The 22,382-nt window shown below is 38.1% G+C and overlaps 2 protein-coding genes across 6 annotated transcripts; one reads left to right on the top strand and one right to left on the bottom strand.

Annotated features, from left to right (window-relative positions):
• Window positions 1-199: 199 nt before the first annotated feature.
• Window positions 200-16,469, bottom strand: PRMT7 (protein arginine methyltransferase 7). 4 transcript variants are annotated; one of them, XM_086758489.1, is made up of 18 exons: window positions 16,375-16,469; window positions 15,726-15,904; window positions 14,869-14,905; window positions 13,354-13,503; window positions 12,516-12,624; window positions 12,089-12,201; window positions 10,658-10,899; window positions 10,340-10,517; window positions 9,041-9,168; window positions 8,093-8,231; window positions 7,554-7,637; window positions 6,311-6,358; window positions 5,026-5,115; window positions 4,192-4,353; window positions 2,391-2,465; window positions 1,427-1,587; window positions 996-1,092; window positions 200-410 (listed from the first exon to the last, which is right to left on the bottom strand). In XM_086758489.1, the coding sequence occupies exons 2-18, from the start codon at window positions 15,818-15,820 to the stop codon at window positions 252-254; spliced, it is 2,067 nt and encodes a 688-aa protein (XP_086614615.1). In that variant the 5' UTR covers window positions 15,821-15,904; window positions 16,375-16,469; the 3' UTR covers window positions 200-251. The 4 variants fall into 4 exon arrangements, 3 of the variants coding, with proteins under 3 accessions (XP_086614615.1, XP_086614617.1, XP_086614616.1); XM_086758491.1 differs by lacking the exon at window positions 16,375-16,469 and adding an exon at window positions 16,132-16,300 and having other exon boundaries at window positions 15,726-15,900; XM_086758490.1 differs by lacking the exon at window positions 16,375-16,469 and adding an exon at window positions 15,998-16,115 and having other exon boundaries at window positions 15,726-15,900.
• A 6-nt stretch (window positions 16,470-16,475) lies between these two features.
• Window positions 16,476-22,335, top strand: SLC7A6OS (solute carrier family 7 member 6 opposite strand). 2 transcript variants are annotated; one of them, XM_010115519.2, is made up of 5 exons: window positions 16,476-16,658; window positions 17,544-17,921; window positions 19,761-19,958; window positions 20,840-20,969; window positions 21,444-22,335. In XM_010115519.2, the coding sequence occupies exons 1-5, from the start codon at window positions 16,500-16,502 to the stop codon at window positions 21,563-21,565; spliced, it is 987 nt and encodes a 328-aa protein (XP_010113821.2). In that variant the 5' UTR covers window positions 16,476-16,499; the 3' UTR covers window positions 21,566-22,335. The 2 variants fall into 2 exon arrangements, with proteins under 2 accessions (XP_010113821.2, XP_086614614.1); XM_086758488.1 differs by having other exon boundaries at window positions 19,758-19,958.
• Window positions 22,336-22,382: the final 47 nt, after the last annotated feature.

Below are 22,382 nucleotides of genomic sequence, written 5' to 3'. Positions count from 1 at the left end.
GTTTCACATTGAAATAGATGATAACAAGTATGTGTACATAGATATATAAACCCTATCAGGAATACCTGTCCTTAAGAAAAAGTTCCTCTCTAACTCCCCAACTATATATTTTGAAAACAAAACCAAAAAAGATTTAAAGTATATTTCAGAACAGTTTTCTCTCTGAGCACAATTTAAAAAATCCTTCTGCCATACAAAAAATACTGTATAAGTTTATTATAATTTAGGAACATGAGTAAAAGGAAAGTGGTTTATAATAGCTTAAAATCCATGGCAATTTCTCCCGTCTTCGTGTCAAAATTTATAGCATACGTGACAGCACTAGGAAGGTCTGACGGAGTTTCTGATTCAAGGACAGAACTGAAGAAATAGACAGCTTGCTTGCAGTGGGGATTCCATTCACAGTTTCCCTTCAGGAGAGAGTTAAAAGCGAAAGCAGTTAAAACTCTGCGATATTATTACTAGACAGTAATAATGCAGTAAGAGCACAAGAATTCTTGTTCCCAGTTCAGTTCACAATGATCAGATAGAGATATCACTTCCATTGCCATCCCATTCCATTATAGGAATGCATAACCTCAATTACTATACGCTACATTGCACAGAAATTGTAGAGGAAAAAATGGATTTGGTCAAAGAATATTTAGATAGAATACCGAAAATACTTAATTCTTCCCCCCAAAACTTTTGCTTTTGTAAAACTAAGAAAAGGAATTTGTATGATTAAATCCTACTTTGAGCTAGCATCATATTTTAAAGTTCTGAATGTGGCTCCAAACTATGCAAGCATTTGGATCCAATTCAGGCTCTGCCATTTTAAGTTACATATTCTGCTCCCCTGAAAAATATGAACAGACAGTTCTACTAGTTCTGTCTACACAGTATTCAAACAGCGTAACAAAGAGCACTTCATAAATCAAGCATGGCCAAGCAACCCATTTTCCAGCATTGTAATCCTACAAACTTTTATGTAATAAATTAGATAGAAGAAATACCTTTTCATTTGAAATTTGCATCAGTCCTGTACTAATGGAGATATCAGCAGCAAGATTATATTCCATCCACAGAACTGCTCCATGGCTCTTTCCTTTCCTAGGGAGAGGATCAAAACCTGTACTTTAGACCATACTGACAGCTGAAACACTGCACCCATTCCTCACATAGTTTAGGTGAGAGCTGTAAAAGCATTAATAACTTGTTTCCTTGAAAAAAAAGTTGAACAGCTGAATGATTTGGTAAATGGGTAGCAACTTTTAAATTATTTGCACATATGAAATATAGAAGAAGACTAGGAAAAGGAGAATATGTCGTAACTCAGTCTGCTCCTAACCACAGTCATTTAACTTACACCATGTTATTGAGTCATATGCACTCAGTAACATGGCATAAGATACCAAAAAATATTTACTGCAATGAGAAAACTCACCGTACAAGATTTACAGAACCCTCTGTGCTGACACAGTGTTGGGGTACGGTCTTTCTGAAGTCAAATGTCAAAACTTCCTGGGGGTCAGAGAGTGACTTGCAAGGATATTCCCACAGAGGGTGAGGTTCTGCTTCCTTGGATTCCCTAAAATTCAGAGAGTTCTAAAGAAAGAAAGTAATAAACTATCTGAAAACAATCCAAAGGCAAACAGTCCTTGTTTTCAAGTTAATTATGTGTCCTGAACTCAAAGTATTTAAGCAATAAAGCTGCAAGAGGACAAGACTGCATTTTTCAGGCACGAGGGAAAATACGTACTACATGCATGAATTAGTTGCTATGACTATGGTCCTCAGTAGTCAAACAGAAACAGGCACTTTGCAAATACAATGCATTTAACTTTTCTTCTCCTTTTAGATGAATCCTACTCTAGAATTGCCCGTACTTCTCCACAATTATTATAAGGCAATCTAAATGGCAATCTAATGGCTAACTGAAATATGGATCTTGACAATACAGCTCTAGAAATTGATACAGATAAATCTCTCCCTTCATATCTATTACTCAGAAGTCTAAAAGCTTTTTTCTCTCTCAAAAGTACCCGCAAGGGCAAGTAAGGGCAGCAGGATTCATCTGTGAACAACTCCCAGATGATCTGATTTCAAGCTCAGAATAAAATGTAGAGAACAGTATTTTTCTTTTTGAATGAACAGAAGTATTTTCAAAATGGTGCAAAGTACTGAAGAGCTTGACAAATGAGAATAAACATACAACCCCAAACCCCATGCCACAGAAGTTACTGTTTTGCAAGAACTAAATAACCACCATATTTAAGAAAAACTAAAAACAAAAGTGTTCTGCCTAACATACAAGTTTTTCAACAGTCACTAAATACTTTTTAAAGCCAAGGTGAGTTTTGCTCTTTTTTTGCTGAGACTTGTGCTGAAATTTATTTTAGTTTTCTTACTTTAATCATATCATCCATAGTCTGGACATCAAAACCTTCACAGATGCCACATGGACTCCGGATTCTCCATAAATCCTAAAAAAATCCATAGGATTTGGTTTGGCTTTATAAAAAGAAGTAGTAAATCTTAAAATAATTTTAGCTGTAGATTAGTCATTTTATAACAAGTCAGGTAAAGACTATCTATACATTTCTAAACAGTTAGAATTACTGCAAGAATCAGAAGAGATGTATTCTGGGAAAATGTTTTTGAAGACAGTTACTTCTTTAGCCTTTTTTTTCAACCCTTCTAAAGAATTTGCCACATCTTCTACCATCTCCATGCATTTACTTTAGAGTAAGTATGGATTTGCCAAGATTAAACCCTTACAGTCCCTCCCATTTCCACTACCCAGCACAGGTAAGTGCTCCCAGTTGCATCAAACATCTTACAGCCTATTCAACTACCATACTTCCCTTTAGCATGCCAAAGATTAGTAAAATCATTGTAGGCACTTCATACTATGACTCTCACTGACTTGAGCAATCCACTGGACAGACAATGACTCAGTTCAACTTTTGCCTTTTCTTAGACTGCGTTAGTGGTCTCTCAATAGAACAAGAACATTCACTAGCTGTGGCTATATACATTTTATTACCTGTTCATTGTTGCACTTGGCAATCTCAAATGTTCCTGCTTTACAAGATGGCAGCAGGACTACTATACATTTAAATAAATGCTGTTACAATTTATGCCTGAATACAGCATGAACTAGAGTGACTATAAACAATCTCTGAATGGTATACCTGATAGAACTATCAAATCAGATAGGTAGCATACTGCTAATGGCAATTATGGAGAAAACAAGTTTATAACAGAAATAATTTCATCAAATTCTTTCTCCTGGATCCAGCTTTTGCTAACTGCTTAACTCTAGTGACATATCTCTATTCTGACAAGAAGGAATAGCCTACAAAACCAGTTCTGCAGAATACCTTACAACACTATGTCTGTTCCTTCTGTCTAACCAAGAACTGGTAAATGCAGAGATTATTTTTTAAAAACCACAGACTTTGAGTCTAGATCCACCACTGAATAAAGAGCAAAAGGTAAAACTGAAGTAATAGCTTTGGAAATGGCTTAATGGAATGAAACATATGCTAAATGTTCTACCAAAATAGCTATGTGAAATTATCTCTGACCACAACCCTGTACATAAAAATGTAAAACTGAGGTTCAGGTGACATGATGTTACTCAACACTCTACTACTAGATTGCTGAGTAATCTTAAGTCAAGACTCTGTATACTTCAGTTTCTTCATCCAGAACATGAAGAGAATAATGCTTGCTTCCTTAGAAAATGCTCTGAGTTCTAGGAAAGTAAATCCTCCAGGTAAGAGAGCATGGAATGAAAATTAACTGCTTATTTCAATCTGATTGCTGTTGATTAGTCTTAAACATCTGCTTCCTATTACAAGATTCAGATTTACATTATTTGCTCAGTAGGTATTTAAAATCTCTACGTTTTTGCAGAAATCTGAAAAGTGTGTTAAAACATGCAGCACAGTTGATTAGTCCCAGAGGGAAAAGCAACATACATGTTTTCGCAGGGACAAATGAAAGGTAGAAGTAAGAGAATAAGGAGCATTTAAATAAGAATATTCAAGAATAAAGAGCATTCAAATAAGGAAACTCTTAAGGGAGTCTGAGACGTGGACAGTATTAAGATGAAATAAACTTCTTGTTAAAAAATCCTGGAAGAGTACTCAATTTTAAGTGAATTTGTGTAAATATCAAATGGATAGTTCTAAACAATCTCACCTCAAATTCCACAATCATCATGTGCAAAGACGCAGACTGAGGTAGGACAGTGACATTGCTGGTAAGGTGACTGGTCACAGCTGTCCTAGCATACCAGAAATACAGGTTATGCCATGGCAACAAGCTTGTAGTAAAAAATGGCTCTCCTATAAGAACAGAAATCTTGGCAAAGAAAGGAGATAAAAAGCATTATAACAAAGAACAACAACTCAGTAACACAGGCTGTTTATAACTTCAATAGCTGACAATGCAATATAGCAAGGGAAGTAATTTAGATAAAAACTTCTACTGTTCCATAAGGATTTAATTACTGCAAAATGCATATGCTGCACAATAGACATCTTTTTGTGTTTTTAGTAGGCAATTTTTAAAATTAATTTTCCTGCAACAAAGTTTGAGAGAAAATACTGCAGTTTTAGGTTTGAAGGCTTTGTAATAGGAGTCATAGAATTTTGAAATTTTTAATTTAAGGATGTTAGTACTTCCAAGTAAACTGGAATCTTCTCAGTGGCTTGAGAAAGAGGAGCTACAGACTAGTAGCACATATGCAGTGAAACCAGTTTAACTGCCCTTACAATTGGTGTAGATTATGCAGGAAGGGAAAGTCACACCCTTTCAAAAACAAAGTGAAAATCCTCCCAACAGTCTTTAGTCTAAGCCTTATTTAGTTTCAGCGGGACAAGGTCTGAACCATTTACTCATTACACTTTATACGAACTCAGATATAACGGGATTCATTGTGGTTACAGTAGCATAGTAGGAAAGCAAGATTCATTTTCACCTTCTGCTCCCCACCACTGCACTGAAATTCAGTATTGGACAACTGTAACGTACCTTTTTATCTTCCAAATGAGAAGATGTCAGCAACTCAGGACGTGCTTCTATTATTTTTATTTTATCTTCAAGATCATTTGCTTTAAGAAACTAAAAAAAAAACCAAACAAACAAAAAAAAAATACTGTCTTTATCAAAAACTACAATTGACACTCAAACCCATACCAAAATAATAATTTTATTAAATAAACAAAAAAAACCCCAAATCAATAGCCGGAAGAAATTTTTTAAAAACTGCCTACCATAATTCATCAGGATGATACAAGTCTATTCTGGAAGGGCGTATGCACTTAAGAGTCAACATGTCACACCTAGGGAACTAAAGCACATGCCCTACATATTTCTTCAATTAAGTATATGAAAGGTAGATAACACCTTCATTCATTTAAGCTTTGGAGCATATGGGAAGGACAGTCAAGAAAGATAAAAATTACTTCAACTATCAATACACCACATATTTGGCTTCCGTTTGAGACCAGGATTGTGTTGCAATTTGCCTACCATTGAGGTTTCCGTACTCCTAAGCCACATGCTGAGACAGACCTCTTGTAAATATGTAGCTCCAACTAAAACAGACACAGCCGAAGGATGACTTCAGGAAGCTGGTTCCAGTCACTTAGACACTAGCTGCCTCTCCTGAACAGCCTCCCCTCCACTGGCAGGGCCTTCTGTGCTCTACCCTAAAGAACCAGCTGAAATATCGCTTGCAGTTAAGAACCACTGCCTACCATCTCCTAAGAGCCAAAGAGCAGAGAAGCATTCCCAACTTGCCTCAGCTGGAAGACACAACTGCTAGGTTCCCCTTTCCAGGTAAAACTGGTGTGAGCTACGGGATGCTTTCACATTCCACCAGGCCTCAGAAACAAATAGCTTGGCTTTTATCCCCAGTGCAATGATGGCAGCAGAGCAGCAGCTCGAGCAGACAAGCCAAAAGGCATCTGCAAGGAAAGATCAAGCACTGGCAACCGTAATTTACTCTGCTGAGCTCAACTTCCCCAGTGGCCTGTTCAGTGGTAGCTAAAGCTATGAGACTGGATTTATCTCCAATGGGATGTATTCTTCCAAGTATGTGCATAAAGCTCCGTATGAATACCAGGAATAAAGAGCAATTCCTCCTTTCAATATATCCCATCTCCCACAGTTTTGTCAGATTGTATGACCGAATACATTCTTTAACCCGATTTAACCTCCATGCAGTTGATGCAAGGACAATCAAAGGCATCAGCTCTGGCCTTAGAAATGCCATGAGTTCATCGACTGCTTTAACAGAAAACCGAATACTCACTTTTTCCATGACAGAACAGGACACAGCAGAGTTTTCTAATGTAAACACCTGAAGAAAATACACAATAGTCAAACTAGCTTTATAACCTTTAATTAAAAGAATATGTAAATGAACAATGAAGGGACTATTTTGATGCCACAGTGAACACAGTTCCTAAGAACCATGCATCCATTCCACAGCCCGCTGTCATGTACCAAAACCACCTCCAATAACTACGGGCTGAATAATGCTGTTTTCACAGCTATACAAGAGAAAAACCCAACAGAATGCAAATGTTTATTTTCCATTTTTAAGTTGCACAAAGCATATTAACATTTGCTTTATGCATATATTTAATCGTGAACAAATGCAAGCATATTGCCAGTGAGCTTACTCCTTGTAAGCATTGTTTAACATGATCTTACTGTATCAGCTGGAAAGAGCTCAAGATGTGCAATGCAGCACATCAGCCCTTTAAAGTAAGAAAAAATAATTAAGTTTTATTCAAAACTGGAGAATAGTTAAGCAATATGCTGCAACAGGGTTAGGAAAATATTATGGAAATCTGTGTCTGCCCATGTGATCTGTGACTAGCCACTACTAAAGACCAAAATACAGGGGCTATAGATCACTGGTTTAACTCAGCATGTTTATTTATTTCTATGAATTGCCTAGCATCTTCCTCAGGATTATATTATGTTACACATTCCCAGATATTCAGTCAAACTACACTAGATTTTAGTTTGAAGAGCCCCACAAGAGAACACACCAAGTAAGGCACACATATAAGTGAGACAGCGAGGCAGCTCTCAGCTCTCACACACAGACTCAGCATTGTTAATGCCTCTTATGTTACTGTTACAGATCTTCCATTTTAGACTAGATAATAAATGTACTTATGGAATTGCAAACATAAAAGAAGAAAAAAATTGCCAGACACTTAGGTCAGTAGAAAGAATATTTCCAAAAGCACCAAGATACGAGACGGCAAACAGGAATAAGTGGGGAATGAAGAACACCATTTTCATTCAAGGCTACACACTGGTAAACATCAAAACTGGTAATTATTATCTCCCTAGATTTTAGATTGATCAGAGATCAATTTAACCGCCACTTAAACATAATGGGAGCCTCCTTCTCACTTGTCACTGAAGAGGCACTGGAAATAATTAAATAACAGGCTGAAAATGCTGAACTAGATTGAGAGAACTAAAAATACCATACTGACATGCAAAGATCAGAAAAACAGGAAGAACTACTGTACCTGCTTTGCTCCAAGATAGTGAGCCAGCACAGGCAGCAGACTGCCATCACTGATACAGAGGCAAACACTATCTCTTTGCAGAACCTATAGAAAATAAATAGTCATTACTATTCCTATTCCAGATGAAAAGGCTTTCAAATTCTAGACATTTTGGTGGGAATTTTTTTCCCCACTTAATACAATTCCATATCAGCTAAGGACTGGGAGATATGGTGATTAACATAACCACTGCAAGCAGAACAGAATAGTGTAAGTGATGTTTATGTAATCCCTCGGTTTAGGTCAGAGAAAGCTTGCACAAACATGTATAGGGTGCCCTTATTCCAGAGCTACTACAAATCCATATGCAAAAATGGCTGCTTAAAGTAATACCAAAGTTCTCACGACAAAATAAAACTCACATCTGCTGATGTAAATAAAATATACTTTGTAAGCAAAGTCCTTTAGCGAGGGAGAAACATACTGCAAATAAAACAACACAAGCATCTATCACAGAAGCAAAAAAAAAACCCAAACCCCTACAGGCAACATGCACTCACCTTCATCAAAGATTTGATGTATTGGTGTGTTCTGTTCTGATCATTCAATTGCCCAAAGCGCGGTCTATTCCAAAGAAGATGAGCCTGACATCTACAAACAGGACTCTCAACACGAACACCTGCTTTATTCTCCCCTTCTCTGAAAAAGGGTTTCAACGAAGTATTAACTACAGCATCAGTAAGGTGTTTTCACAAACAGGTACATTTATGCATTCTAACTAGTGTGTACATTAATGCATATGGACTCCACTGTTACTTGTTCAAATTTACCAGTTCTGCAGGGACCTTTTTTCCAGCTTTGCATTTCCAAATTAAAAGAAGAGAAAGGGAAAATTTTCACCTTTTTAAAAAGACAAAACCAAGAACCTCCCAAACTCTCCCACTAACTGTGATGGCTAGGTATTTTAGGCTTTGATATTTTAGAAAACAAGTTACTCATTTGGATTCCTAAGTAAAAAAGGCACATAAAATTCAGACATTTAACTTCTAAAGCTGGCACTTATTTTTAAAAATGGTGGCTGCTATTGTCATCAGAACCAACATGACTAAGCTCCTCTTAAGCTGAGCAAAAGGCATCAATCTCAAAAAGACAGTGCTGACTAGGAAAATAAAGAGAGACAGAATGGCAATTATTTCAGTCCTTTACCTACATGCCAGCTCACCTGAGCTACATTTTAGGATTTCCAGAACCAACCATAAGTGGTTTTTGTTTCTCTGTCACAGAATGCCACCAGGTATAAGGCAAGAGCCTGCAGTCCAAACCTCATCTGTGTTTTTATGCATTGCATGTTTTTTTTTCACCTGTGCATTGCCCATGAAGTGGCTTTTAATAATCTGCTAGTCTTTAGGTTCTTATCTTACTCTTCCACAAAATGCCTGCTCTAAGAGCAGCAAATACTTGAGCTTGGAATAAAATACCATCCTTTTTCCATGCACGTGTATGCTTACCTGGCTTTCTGCAGCTTATACCACACAGAGTACGCATCACGACAGGCAGTCAGGTAGACCATCTCACCCTGGAGAACTGGCTCCTCATTTGGAAGAAAATACACACACTGCATCCAGTGATCTCTCCACTGAAAAGGGTTGATAAACAAAACTTTAGGAATTAACTCATAAATAATAAAAAGAAAGTAAACAAATAGCAGGAAATCAATCAGTAAGAATGGGCACAACTTTGAAGCACTGACGTACCACTAGTTGAAAGAATCTTGTTCAGGTCAGCACGGCTGAATAAGGACTAATACCATATATAGAATAAACTTACTTTATATAGATCTCTTACAAAAGAATAAGCCTCAGACCACTGGCTTGCGGACTAGCTAAGCTCATATTTTAATCAAATGAAAACCAAATACAAAATACGTTTATTAATGCTGTTTCACCTCTATAGTTCACTAATGGTAGAAACCTGTATTGAATTGCTGACAGCGACCAGTGGCTGGAGCCTCATGCATCAAGTGAGGTCACTTCATGTCACTCTTATATGACAGCAAAACTATTTTGTTTCAAAAAGCTATTTTCTCCACTGCAAATATTCCAAGCTGATCAGTCATTCTAAGCTGACTGAACGCCCTGCAACTTGATAGTTTCCAATCTTATTCTCAAACACAGCAAGTGCAAACAATTGTTTTCTAGTTTCCTTTTGACTAAGTTGATCCTACTAGTAAATACATTAATACAAAACCATGTGAATCTGATTTAATAGTCATCTCCTGTTCTCCTAAATATCCAGTATCAACCCAGCATTTTCCCACAACAGCCTTTTTTAAGGGAGTATAAATATATTACTGTGAACTTAACACTTATTTGAAAATTTAGTAGAAGAAGAACTAGATGGAAGCAAAACACAGACTAGTATTTTGACTAGTGATAGAGACTAGTTAAGAAAAAATATGTGGAAATCTTTGTTTTATTTCTTGAAAGTAGAAGAGAAGAGAGGGGAAGCAAGAGGGGAGAAGGAGGTTGAGGAGGCAAAGGAGGAGTCAACTCCGGAAGGCAGCTTCAGGTTTTAAACTTTACATTAAAGATTACATTTAAGTTTTACATTAAAGAAAACTTTAGTATGCACCCATTTTAGGTTAACATTTATATTATTTGTTTATTTAGTATCTTTCAATATATAAAACATTAGCAAAGTTCCTAAATGGTTTAAGGAACAGCTGCTTAAAACACCCAGTATGGCCTTTACTCAAAATAATTACAGGCAGTCATCTGATGATAGTATCTGAAGGCTCAGTATTTTACCTGGAAATCAGAAGTGGATTTTGCCCAGTATGGAGCCATTGTGCAATTTATCATCCCAGCAGGGTCCATGTCAATATCCCACCAGGAAAGTACGATTTGTGCCTTGCCAGATTTTACAGGCTCCAGCTGCACTCTATAGTAGGTAGAAGCACTGCTCACTGGCTTACTGAAATCCACACTGTGGAGAAGCATCAAAATTGTAAAAAGAAAGTTCAGCATTCTTCAGAAACTCTCACTAGTTTCCTGAGCTGAATACAGAAGTTACATAAATGGTGTAACAGGAAAATTTTGTTTTGAACAAAACAATGCCTACCTTACCTGAACATTGTCACCACATCACTAAGGATAGTGAAGTCACTTGAAGGCATCTGGTTCAGCTGGATATCACAAACAGAAGGAACACCTGGACAGTTCTCCATGTCTGAAGGTGAGAGAATAATTTTTTCACCATCCCCCGCTTCGACACGAACAGGAAACAGTTTGTTCCAGGACCACATTCTTTTGGATTCCACCAACTGGACATAAACTGTTGCTCTGTGAGGAACCGCCTCACATCCTTCCTGCATGTTCAAAACAAAGGGTAAACACATTCAACAAATTTGACTTATTAACGAGCATAAAAATTGAATGTGAACCAATTTAAAGAAAAGTTGGACCAGGAGCTTTGAAATCTTAAACACAAATTATTTCAGAGACTTCTGTAACATCAGAACATTCTCTTTTGTCTCTCTAGCTGTGAAATACAATACACTTTCAGTGAATAGGCCAGATTACTTTAACCATGCAACACTATCAGTTTACTAGCCTCAGTTAAACTTGCATTTCCGTTGTCATTCTGAAATAAGAGATCTATCGTGAGCTTCTCAAGGCAGATAACAACTAAGCTATCAACATTTTAAAAAGTTTGCGATTGCAATGAGTAAATAAGAAAAAGAATGGCTCAAGTATTTATGCAACGACAATTTTGTATCCATGTTTAAAGAGTAGAAAACGTGTAAGCTGTTAAAAAAACTCGCCGTGAACTACGACCTAACTGTGAAGTCCAAGAACAATGCTTTTACACAAAGGACTAATTACAATTTAGAGATATATGTATGGACAGCAGTAAAAAGTTATGGAGTGCCATTGCCTTTTTATGTAAGACTGGTGAAATGAAACTTAGAAACCTCAATAAAGTTTTGCCATCCACATTTTAATTAAAGGCAAAAATTACAAAGGGTAAATAAGAAAGCCCTAAATTATACCCACAGATTACGTATCAAAAGACCCCACTGGATATTAACGTGACTACTGCGCTTAAACTATTTCCACAGGCAAAAAAACATGTGAAAAGAGCTCCTTAGGGGGAAAAAAAAAATGACAACAAATAATTAATGGTTGGAAGGTGAAGCCCATCAAATTTAGGAGGAGAAAAAATAATTAATTTTCTAAAACATCTTGGAACCTATTTGGATTGGAACAAACTACTAAGGAATCAGAACTGGATGCCTTCCTGAAAGATATTTGTTAACCAGAAAGTTATTAGTTTTAATACAAAGCAACTAAGTGTAATTTCAGAGCCTGTGATTTACAATGTGTACTCCAATAGCTTTATTCTAGGAATTCATCTAGTAAATTATTCACTGAATAAAAAATTAGCACAGCTGATGATGTATTTACAAAGGACACATAAGCCTAAATCCTACTCCAAAAAAGACAAAAGTTTCTCTAGAGATAAATCTGACAAACTATCAACTTCTGTTTTCTTACCTCTACAAGATACTTGTGTGCATGCTCATAGGTTGGTAAAGCTCCTTCTCCTATCAGCTCTGTATCAAATAATTCTGTTACCAGGATGTTTGCACGACAGTGCATATCTCCATCTACAAGACACAATTTAATACTGTAATATTAGAAGATGCTACACTGAAAACACAAGTAATTAAAAAACTTATTCCTGCCAAAGAATCTGAAGAGTCCAAATTATTTTCCTTTAGAAGTTTACTATGAAATACAAATGACTACTGAAGTACTATTACAACACTTCCTTTGGAAGTAAACTTCCAATGTTACTTTCTAAAGAGTTAAGAATTTGCTTGTTTTAATTAAAACATTCAGAAAACAGGAAAAAGACATATTCCTTCATGGTTTTGAGGTATTTGCCCATTTTTTTTTAATCCTAGCCTCTTTTTCTCACCTGGGCCAACTGTGACTTCAGTGGAGTGCTTGTTGATTACCTTGATCTTGTCACGAAAACCATTTTTCTCCACTATCTTCACAGCAGCATTAGCCATTGGCTTGAAAACCTGTAATTAGCAAGAGTGTAACAAACTAGTAAGGTAACATTAGCTTTCAAAAATGACAAGACACCAAGACAAAATGCAGCATACTTTGTCGTGCAAGAACTTTTAACATCTTTTATATCTTTTCCTGTGTTTGAAGTTTATTACCATGAAACAAGACAGCAAGCCTCACTTCAAAAGTTCATAGAGCTCCAATGTCCCTGTTACAAACTATCACTCGTCTCTGAAAGCAACTCCAATTTAAACTTTCGAAAGACAAGAATACACCTTAAGAATATTTTAGTATTTACAGTAAACAAATTTATTTTTAAAATAACTTGTTTTTGTAAATAACAACAGACTTCAGAACCCATCTCCAAGAGCTGAAACTTAAGAATATCAGCAAGAATACTCAGATTTTTCAAAACCTTGATTAAAGTTTTCCGTAGTACACTTGAGTTTCAATAAATGTAGGGAAAATAAAATACTATAAAACTTGACATAGTAATTTTAATCTGTACATTTACAAAAACTATCCCCAAAATGAAAAATGTATTATACCTTTTCAACTATATTCTTGTAAGATCAAAGTGATTTTGACACATAAAGGTTATCAAGCTTGCACTTTAGAAGCCACAGCACAAAACAGCATCAACTCCACTGATCATGCAGACGGAACAACTACACTGAAGCTCGAAAAAGAAGGTATGAACACGCACGCAGAAGTACATGCAACCTGTAATAAATGCCTACCTCAATTGCATAGCAGAAGTCTGCACCTGCTGAAGCTGCCATCATAGACAGGAGTCCTGTGCCAGTCCCTATGTCTAGAACAATTGCTTTCTCACCTCTTTCTTTTACTCTGCTTACTGCAGCACGAATACCTTGGTAATACTTCACATTCTGTGGACAAGAAACAAAGGTGGAGGGGAAAAAAGAAGAAAAAAAGATCAGCAATCTTTTATCAATTTATACTTTCAGTTTTTATGCAGAAATCTTGCATTCTCTGAATATGAGTTTATAATTAGAGAAAGGCCTACAAACATTTGTTATTCTATATGGTCACACCAAAGCCATTTTCAGCAAAAGCAAGCGGTTTCGGAGGGATCAGTCCATTTAAAGTACATAAATTTCTACCACAATATTCACATCATCATTGATCAGTCAGCTATTTATAGCGCGTGCATAATTTACAAACACAATATATTTTCTGGAGCAAATAAAAATCCTGGAGCAAAGAAAAAAATCTCCATGTGAGATACTACTGTTTTTCTGATTACTTTTCCCCTGCAGCACCACTCAAATAGTCATATATAGTGTGTATGACAGCACAAGAGCTAAAGTATCTTGGATTTAGATTCCTCTCTACATCTACTGAAAACATTCATACGTGGAAAGCAATGCGTGCAAATACTGTTATGTGCCATTAAGCGGGGCTACAAGCATACTAGCACTAACAGGAAAAAAAACCAAATGTTGTCATAGGTCAGCTACAGTATAGATATCAAAATATAGGCTTACATTTACTCAATTAACAGACTATTTTAAGATATTGCTTCCAAATAATTAATCAAGCCTTTCCAAATAGTACACTATCACTGGACATTATAAATCTGGAAAGTCTGCTGGATCCCTTTCCGAATAATTCTAATTAACACTTTTGATATATAATTCCAGTAGAGATGTTTTAATCTCTTAGACATATGGCTTATTAAATGGCTGATCCCACTGGCATGTTTCAATACAGTATGAATTCAAGACTCATAGTCTAGTCTTTAAAAGGGTTATTGATGAAATGGTTGACTACATGGCTAGAGCAGAAAGAACATTTAAACCATTCACTCCAGACTTTATCATGTCTGTAGATTGGGTACCTCAATTTTCTCATCAATCCTAAGCAGTAAATAAGAGCTAAAAATACCACAAAAGAATAGACTACTTAAATTTTTACAAAAAACTAAGAGACCCAGATTCACATTTACAGTCTTTGAAATTTCATCTAATGAGCGTGCTCTGTCAAAAATGTAAAATGTAGAACAGCAAAATCAGCTACTGAATGTAAATATCATGTTCTTTAGCAAACAACAGAACACTAGAGTCAGTAAGATGACATCTGTTGATCTAACAGCAGATCTGGTATCTTACAGGGTACAAATTTGAACATTTCATCTTTCAGAGAAACCTGTATAATCACGCATTGATAGCTAGTCAAGTGAAAGGAAATTAGTATTTCCTCACCATTCAGAAGTTTTTTGCTTCTATACTTACTCTGTCTTTATCGTGAAGCATATCTGCATAGCGTGACCTACAACAAAAAAATTGCAGTCAAAATACTACATACTGCAAAACACTCCCAAACCGCTAGATCTTATATAGCCTGCTTTGTTTTCTCAGTAATTACTAAGGCAGCTGGTCCTCACGGCCCATGAACATGCAGGTAACTGACATGCTCTCTGAGGATCCGAACTGTTTCCCACATCTCAGAAACAATGTCTCTTCAGTGATCTGGTCATCACCATATAAATGAACTAATTAACTGTTGGCATATATCCTCTCTTCAGCAATAGACCCAATACATAGACCTATGGACAAACAGCTGTGAAGTAACAGCTGTGACAGAAAGAGGTTCATACAGAGCAATACATAGCGTCTATTATTTGTTACCAAGATTTAAATTCCTTTGGTCCAAATTTCTTCATGGGTCACACTATTTAAAAATACACCAAAATCTATTCTTCCCAATTTCTCTGGCTGTTACATTAAGCTCTTAAAAAGTTATTGCAGGAACAGACAACTGGCAATTCTTTGTTGCACTAGGGATTTACAAGAAATTTAGTCAATGCATTTTGCCACAACTCAGTTGCTCTCAGCATTAAGATCAGCACTTCAGAGAACGATTTTAAAAAATCTAGAAGGAAATGACTTGGAGAACATCTTACAAAATTCTACGTTTACAGTTCTGCCCTGTACAACACAGCGCACTGTAACATTTAGACTGTCCTACAGGCTCATCTCATGCCTCTGGAGCTTTTACAAAGATAAAACCAAAAACTGTCATAAAAACAAGATGGGTTTGCTCTTTTTTGTAGCTTAAGTGGAACGACAAGCTACTTTTCCCAGCATACCTTGCGATTTCCTGGTGGTAGTCATAGTTCTCATCCTCTTCTAACCACTCTATCGCACCAGTGGTTGGATTAGCTCTTCCACAAAAAGTCTTCATGATCAATCTCAATTTCTGTTATTTATGTGCAGTTTTTCTGCTTTGGCTTCAGTATAATACCCAAAATGGGTATTATTTTCCTGTCTGGACAAGAAAAAAAAAAGAAAAAAAACCCACAAAAGTTAAAACAACAGACATTAGCTCTGGATACATATATATACACTTTCCCTATTACACCTGCCTTGGCCAGAAGCACTGGTCATCGCGTTGCACTTTTTCTATATGGATGTTTTAAGCTCAAACCTGTCACCCAGCCCCGTTCATGAACTCAGCCCGGAAGAAAAATCACCAGTAAATTCTCCAGGAAAAACTTTCCCCCCGAGGCGAAGCACGTCGGGCTGGGGGAGGCCAACCGCCCTCTCTGGGGGGAACGTAGCCTCGGCCCGGACCTCCCCTCGCCTCAGGAAGCAGCTGCCACGCGAGACGGCGAGAACGTCCTTCGCTACCCCGTGCCCGAAACTGGCCCCGGGCAGCCGCAGCCTCATCTCCCCCTCAGGGTCCCCCGCCGGCGCGGCGGCACCCCCGCACCCCCCAACATGGCGGCCGCCACCTACCCGTCAGGCCGCCCCCCGGCCCGCCAAGCGCCGCCTGCCCGGCGTGCACCGCGCGGCGAGGGGAGGGCTGCGGGGCGGTGAGCCGCCGGCCGTGCCCGCCCCTTCCTACCGTGCTGCGCGGCGCCATGGAGCGGGCGGCCGTGCTGCGCGTCAAGCGGAAGCGCGGCGGGACGGAGCCGGCCGAGGCGCTGCTCCTCGCCTGCAAACGGCTGCGCACGGAGGGCGGCGGTGCCCAGCCGGTGGAGAGGAGCCTCTTCAAGCTGGTGGCGACTGTGTCCTCCAAGGTACCGCGGGCCGTCCAACCGCCGCGGCCGGTGGCAGTTTGGTGCAGCCCGGGCGTTTCGTGGCGCTCCCAAAGTGGGGTCTGGAAAGCAGAAAGCTTTCTCCAGCTTTTCCACGCGGGTCTGTCCGGATCCCTTGGGGGTGCGAAGCTCTCGGTGGAAGCCTGGGGAGCGGCGTGTCGGTGCGAGACGCCGGCCTGTCCTGGTGAATGGGGATACGGCGGCCTGAGCTCCGCTCCCCTCCCGCCCGAGCAGCCCGTTCCGCAGCAGCTGCAGCGTACCTGCGTGCAAAGCAGGCTGATCGTTAAGGCCGCGTGTTAAGGTTATTTCTTCGTTAAGGCACACAGCGACCTCCGTGAGTAGCTGTGTTCAACACTGACTTTTCCATAGTTAGAGCCTGCTCTTCACTTATAAACTACAGAACAGTCCATAAGTGAAGCCTGAATTTTTCCTGTTTCAGGTGCTGAAGCTCAGGTCAACAAGGCTAACAACTTCCATCTGCTCTACAGTCTTTTATGTGGAATAGAACTGGCCTTTCTTGGGAACTGGCCTTTACAGGAGACTGCAAACGATATTGTGCCTTAAATTTAGGACCATCATAGTCTTCCAAAGGCATGTGGTTTGTTTGGAGGGTTATTATGTACCATAAAGTACATGGTTTAAAAGTCAAATCGAAACATTTACATCTTATACTTTTTTTCCCCTATATCAAGAGAATATTATGATAGTTATGTTGCTTAAAGCAATAGTAAAGTTACTTGAATCTTGTTAGAAATGCTAACAAGATGGGGAGCACCAATAATAGCAGTTACTAATCTCTTCTACGAATATGACCTACTGTGTTGATGGTGTCATGATATTCCTCCTCCTTTTTCTTCCTCTACCCAGAATGAACCAGTTCAGAAATACGTTCAAGAAGTGATCACTCGAGACAAAGCAGTTCAAAGTCTTCGACCCTCTTTAGGAAGCACTCAGCGAATCATTCAGGAACTCCGCTCTTCCAAGCAAGTGAAAAGGAAGGAAAACCGTTACCGTGTAATAGCCAGCCATCGACCTAACTGTACTGAAACAGCTGCACCTGTCATAAATGGCGAGGCATCGATTGATGGTGACAGATCAGGCTCTGAAGCAACGGAAGATGCCTCACAAAAGGAGAGCGGTGCTGTGGATAAGAGCTCGGACTGCTGTGCGAAATTTCAGTTGTTTGATATCGAACAAGAAGAGGAGGTGATGGGAGACTCCCGTGTAACTGCTGCAAACCCACAGGTCAGCAAACAAACTTAGTGTACTTGAAGTACTTTGGTATCACTATTAACTAGTACATGTGGGCAAACTGACTGCTGTAGGTGGTTTTTTTTTGCATTGTAAGTATTCTGCTATTTTAATAGGAGCTTTAACTAGATATTTTTAAGTTGGAACAGTTAATATATTGTACAGGAAATAACTTTCATGAGGATTCTGAAGTGCAGTAATGTTGTTGAGGCAGAGAGCCGTGTGGAGTTGGCTGCTACAGGAAGGGCTTATACGTCCCTGTTTTTTCTGAACCCTGTTCTGATGTATACATTCTCACATTTTTCTGTCAGGTGGATCTCTACCTAGAAAAAGAAAAAATCTAATTCAATGTCTTCTCATCCACTCAGATGCCTAGGAATGTCACTTATAGGCAAGATTCACTAAAGGAAAAGATATTTTTGAGCCTTCCCTTCTCATAATTCCAATATAAGGTTTTATTGTATATTTTGTTTTTAGCAGAACTCTAGGTGTTTGGCAGGTTGCTTAAGCCCCTATGTCCTCTTTCTGTTGGCATTATGAGTTAAGTATATTTTCAGTTGGAAGAGTATCTACTCAAAATATAGCATGGTTTTAATTATGGAAAAGCTCTGCCTTCTAAGTAGAGTTGCCCTGCATACAGAGCGTTACTGGAGACTCGTAACTACATGGAAAAGAAGGTAAGAGGGCTGCGTATGCTTTTTTCAGTAGTTTCTTCACTGTGTGCTTTACTTACGCAGCCCATCACAGCCGAGGAGAACTTACATGCTTAACGTTAAAAGAGGTACTCAGGTGAGCAAGAGCCCAACCAGCTGTCATCCTTCAATGTCAGGGCTTTGCTGTCAAACTTTAGTAGGAAATCTCACTTTCTATTAAGCCATAACAAGCAGTTCAGACAGACATTTGACATCTGTTAGCTCACTGTTATCTATCGCTCTGCTGATTAGAAAAACAGAAATCAAACTGAGGCAGCATCAGATTTTTTTTTGTATTCGTTTAGGGCTAGCAGTAAGTGTTGAAAACAAGAAGTAAGCTTTCTCTGTCATTCTGTAAGTATTTAGAAGTGAATGAAAGGCTGGTCTGTAGCTTTTCCTCAGAATTACTTAAGTAGTTCAGGAGACACCGCTGTGAATTGGAAAAGATATTCTGAAAAGCTCTAGCAGAGAAAAATTGGCAGCAAGAACCTGCCCTTGTAGACCTTCAAATACAGGTCGCTAAAGCAAATATATTGCAAGTATTTTTTTAGGAAGAGAAATTTCTTCTGTCTTAATGTTGAAGTGAGGAAATAAAGGAAAGAAAAAGCATATCTCTAGGGCCTGTCAGCCTTTCCCTGTTAATCTGTCACATTTTCATTGTTTCTCCTGTACACTTTGTATACTGTAATCTACTTGCTTATTATCCATGCTACTGTATGCACAGTTTTCCTGCAGTGTTGCAAGTGTAATGCTCTGCAAAGCAAAGGCTGTCTTAAAACTTGTTTTTTCAACCAACATGTGATCAGAAGCAGATGAACAGTTCTACAGGATTAGTAATATCCCCTTCAATAGTTTCTAATGAGCTTGTCCCAGAAGTTTTCTATTATTTGAAACCAAGCATGGTTGCACAGTACAACAGTAATTAGAAAATTCTTTGACGTTTTTCAGTTCTAGGTTGTTAATGTTCCAAGTGTCAGCATTCTAGTGGGAAAGTGTTTCAGTCTTAATATTTCAGAATGTCATCCTTAGCTAGCTATTTGCTAGCTAAGGAGAACTACAACGAAAACTGCTGGCTGTAACTAAGACTTTGTATGCCAAGACTTTCAGTGGAAATATGCATTTTTAATTTTTTTCTCAGCAGAAGACTGATCCAGATGTGATTCTCTGCAATGCAGTAGAGATGATCCGTGAGCGTTTAAATGTTTCTGAAGATGGTAAAAAAGAACACCATGAGAAAGAAGATGAGTATGTTTATGACATCTACTATATGGAAACATCAGCCCCTGGTTGGATCCAAAATATCCTTTCTGTACAACCATATAGAGAAGAATATGAACTGGTAAGGATGTGGGAAAAGAGATCTTTTTTTAATAGAAAGGTCACAAATAAACGTCCTTAAAGTCCTATCCTTAGAAGCAGCCATGCTAAGAAAATTGAGATACTACAGGTATGCTCAGTGACTTATGTGTTGCTTTTTGTAACTGCCAGTCCTGTGTTCTGACCGGTTACTGTTGATTCAAGCAAATTATGATACGACAATGAAAATGGAAGGAATAGTGCTCATGTACTCAGAAAAATTTGTCTGGCTTCAAATTGCCAAAGAAATTTTGGCAGACAAATGTAAATATAAGTAATTCACATCTCATTTTTTACTAGGAGGCAGCAATTAAAATGTAGTTGTAAATGTGCTTGGGTAAAAAAAAAGGAGCAAAGGGAACACACACATTTTTTCCAGTATTTGAGGACTTGACTTTAATTTTAATAAGAGATATTTTCTTGTAATAGAATTGTCTTTCAGTGAGCGACTGTGGAGTTAGGAAGTTAAATGTAAGCTTCAGTCTTTCATTGTGCAGATACTGTCATCAACAGACCTGCATATGAGGAACCTGAAGCTGTTTGTCCTGTTCTTTGATGTATTACACTATTGCTGAAGTGAGCAGGATTAATTAGATATTAACCTCTGCATTTAAATGCTGAACTGGAACATTTAAATGCATAACAACTGATTTTTCACCTAAAGCAGCTTGCTGTGCTATGGTGAATATACTAACAACAGAAATTTTTCTACAGCAGTCTTTGTGCAACTGTTGAATAACTTATGCTTGTGGTAGACAAGTATCTCTTGGCTGTTTATGATCTGTAATGTGTTGGCGGATGAAGAACTACTTAATGCTGAGTGTCTGTATTTATAGTGAATGCTATGTTTTGTGTGACATGCAGGTAGATGATGATCCTGTTCCAGGGGAAATATATGAAGATGAAGATGATGAAAATGATGAAAATAACTGGCGTAATGATTATCCTGATGAAGATGAATTCTTACCTGAGGAAGATAGTGATGGAGAAAAAGGTATGCCTGTCATAAATTGTTTGTTTTCACGCTGTGCACACATAAATCCCATCCATTTTTACATGCTGTTTCTAGGAAAACAACTAACTTAAGCACTGCTGGGGCAATGTTCTGCTCTTACAATGGATTAAAGCTGCTTAGAGAAGGATCTTTCTTGGAACTACAAGGGATCTCAGGGGTTTTGTAAAGTCAAAATTAAGAACTCAGTTTCAGGCTACTACACTTGCAGAAGATTGCTCGTTTTGAGAAGGAATAGATGACTTGGTTCCACATGCTTGTAAAACACTGTCTTTGCTTTCTTAACTCCCTATCCCAGTGCACTCCAAGCATAATTCAAACTTCACCTGATGTAGAGTTGTTTAGACTTTGTACTTGTTAATGTGAGTTACTCAAGCAGCTTACAATAATCTAATTAACCTAATTGTTTAAGTAAAAAGAAAGGATAATCTAGAAGTATTGATGCTCTTTCTTTAGACTCTGAAGAGAGCTTCAGTGATGAGGCCCAGAGTTATAGGAGAAGAACATGGAACAAATACCGACAGGAGGTTCTACAGGAATTTGAATATGATGAGATCCAGGATTTGGATTCTGACTAACAGCCCTTTTCTGAAGGTGAAATGCATACTGAAGATGTAGTTTTGCTGTTGTAGTAGAACTGAAAATCCAGACAGATGGCTATTCATAATAATGTTGAACTAAAAAAAAAAAACCAACCAAAACCCTGGAAAACCACTTTCTGTTAAAAGTTGTGCTCATTGGGACAGTAGGAGATGAATCTTCATGGATGAGCTTTAGGCTTTGAGTATTAGATACTAGATTGGGATTCCAGTAAATGCTAGAACCTTTTACTATCATCTGAGCAGCCACCTTAGCTGGTAGATATTCAATAGATGGATGTGAGTATGCCAGTCGACAATACAAATTTTTGTTCCAAGCAAAAGATAATATATGCTTTAAATTAGATTTTTCTGCCCATTCTGTGATGCTGAGGTTCCAAAGGACTTAAAAAAAAAAAAAAAAAAAAAAGCAAGCTGCCCAAGCATTTGTACCTGTACTGACAGTGCCTCTGCATTATTATATATGGAGACACTGTTGGCAGGAGCCCTTCTTGTCATGACTAAAGTGTCAGGTTTCACAAGAAGATCAACACGTCTGCCACGATGGCAAGTAGAAGTCCTGGAAAAAGGTACTCTATCCTAGTGCTTTCTACTGTATTTCTTCCCAAGTTTCATGTTACCTTCTTTACGTGTTTTTGAGCATATGAAATGCCTTTCCATTTTATTGCTGGATCTCCCTCCAGTAATTTTACTGTTGGAGTTGAATAATATATGTGCACTTAAATTGTAAATAAAGAATTTTTGACTAAGTTTTCTCCACTCATTTGAAGATCATAGGAGTTGGTACAGCTGAAGC

Source organism: Chlamydotis macqueenii, chromosome 13 (assembly GCF_036417535.1).
Source record: "Chlamydotis macqueenii isolate bChlMac1 chromosome 13, bChlMac1.mat, whole genome shotgun sequence".
Taxonomy (NCBI): domain Eukaryota; kingdom Metazoa; phylum Chordata; class Aves; order Otidiformes; family Otididae; genus Chlamydotis; species Chlamydotis macqueenii.
The sequence above is the reverse complement of the archived record's forward strand: the minus strand, read 5'-3'. Positions and strand labels throughout refer to the sequence as shown.

Bases quoted from the DNA above. Each gene is read 5' to 3' on its own strand.
- PRMT7 (XM_086758489.1), bottom strand. From the start codon at position 15,820: ATGAAGACTTTTTGTGGAAGAGCTAATCCAACCACTGGTGCGATAGAG. The intron at 9,169-10,339 runs GTAAAATACTGA...AACCCTTTTCAG, and splicing joins AATCCACTTCTGATTTCCAG to TGGAGAGATCACTGGATGCA. The intron at 6,359-7,553 runs GTACAGTAGTTC...TATTTTCTTCAG, and splicing joins ACTATCTTGGAGCAAAGCAG to GTGTTTACATTAGAAAACTC.
- SLC7A6OS (XM_086758488.1), top strand. From the start codon at position 16,500: ATGGAGCGGGCGGCCGTGCTGCGCGTCAAGCGGAAGCGCGGCGGGACG. The intron at 17,922-19,757 runs GTCAGCAAACAA...TTTTTTTCTCAG, and splicing joins TAACTGCTGCAAACCCACAG to CAGAAGACTGATCCAGATGT. The intron at 20,970-21,443 runs GTATGCCTGTCA...CTCTTTCTTTAG, and splicing joins AGATAGTGATGGAGAAAAAG to ACTCTGAAGAGAGCTTCAGT.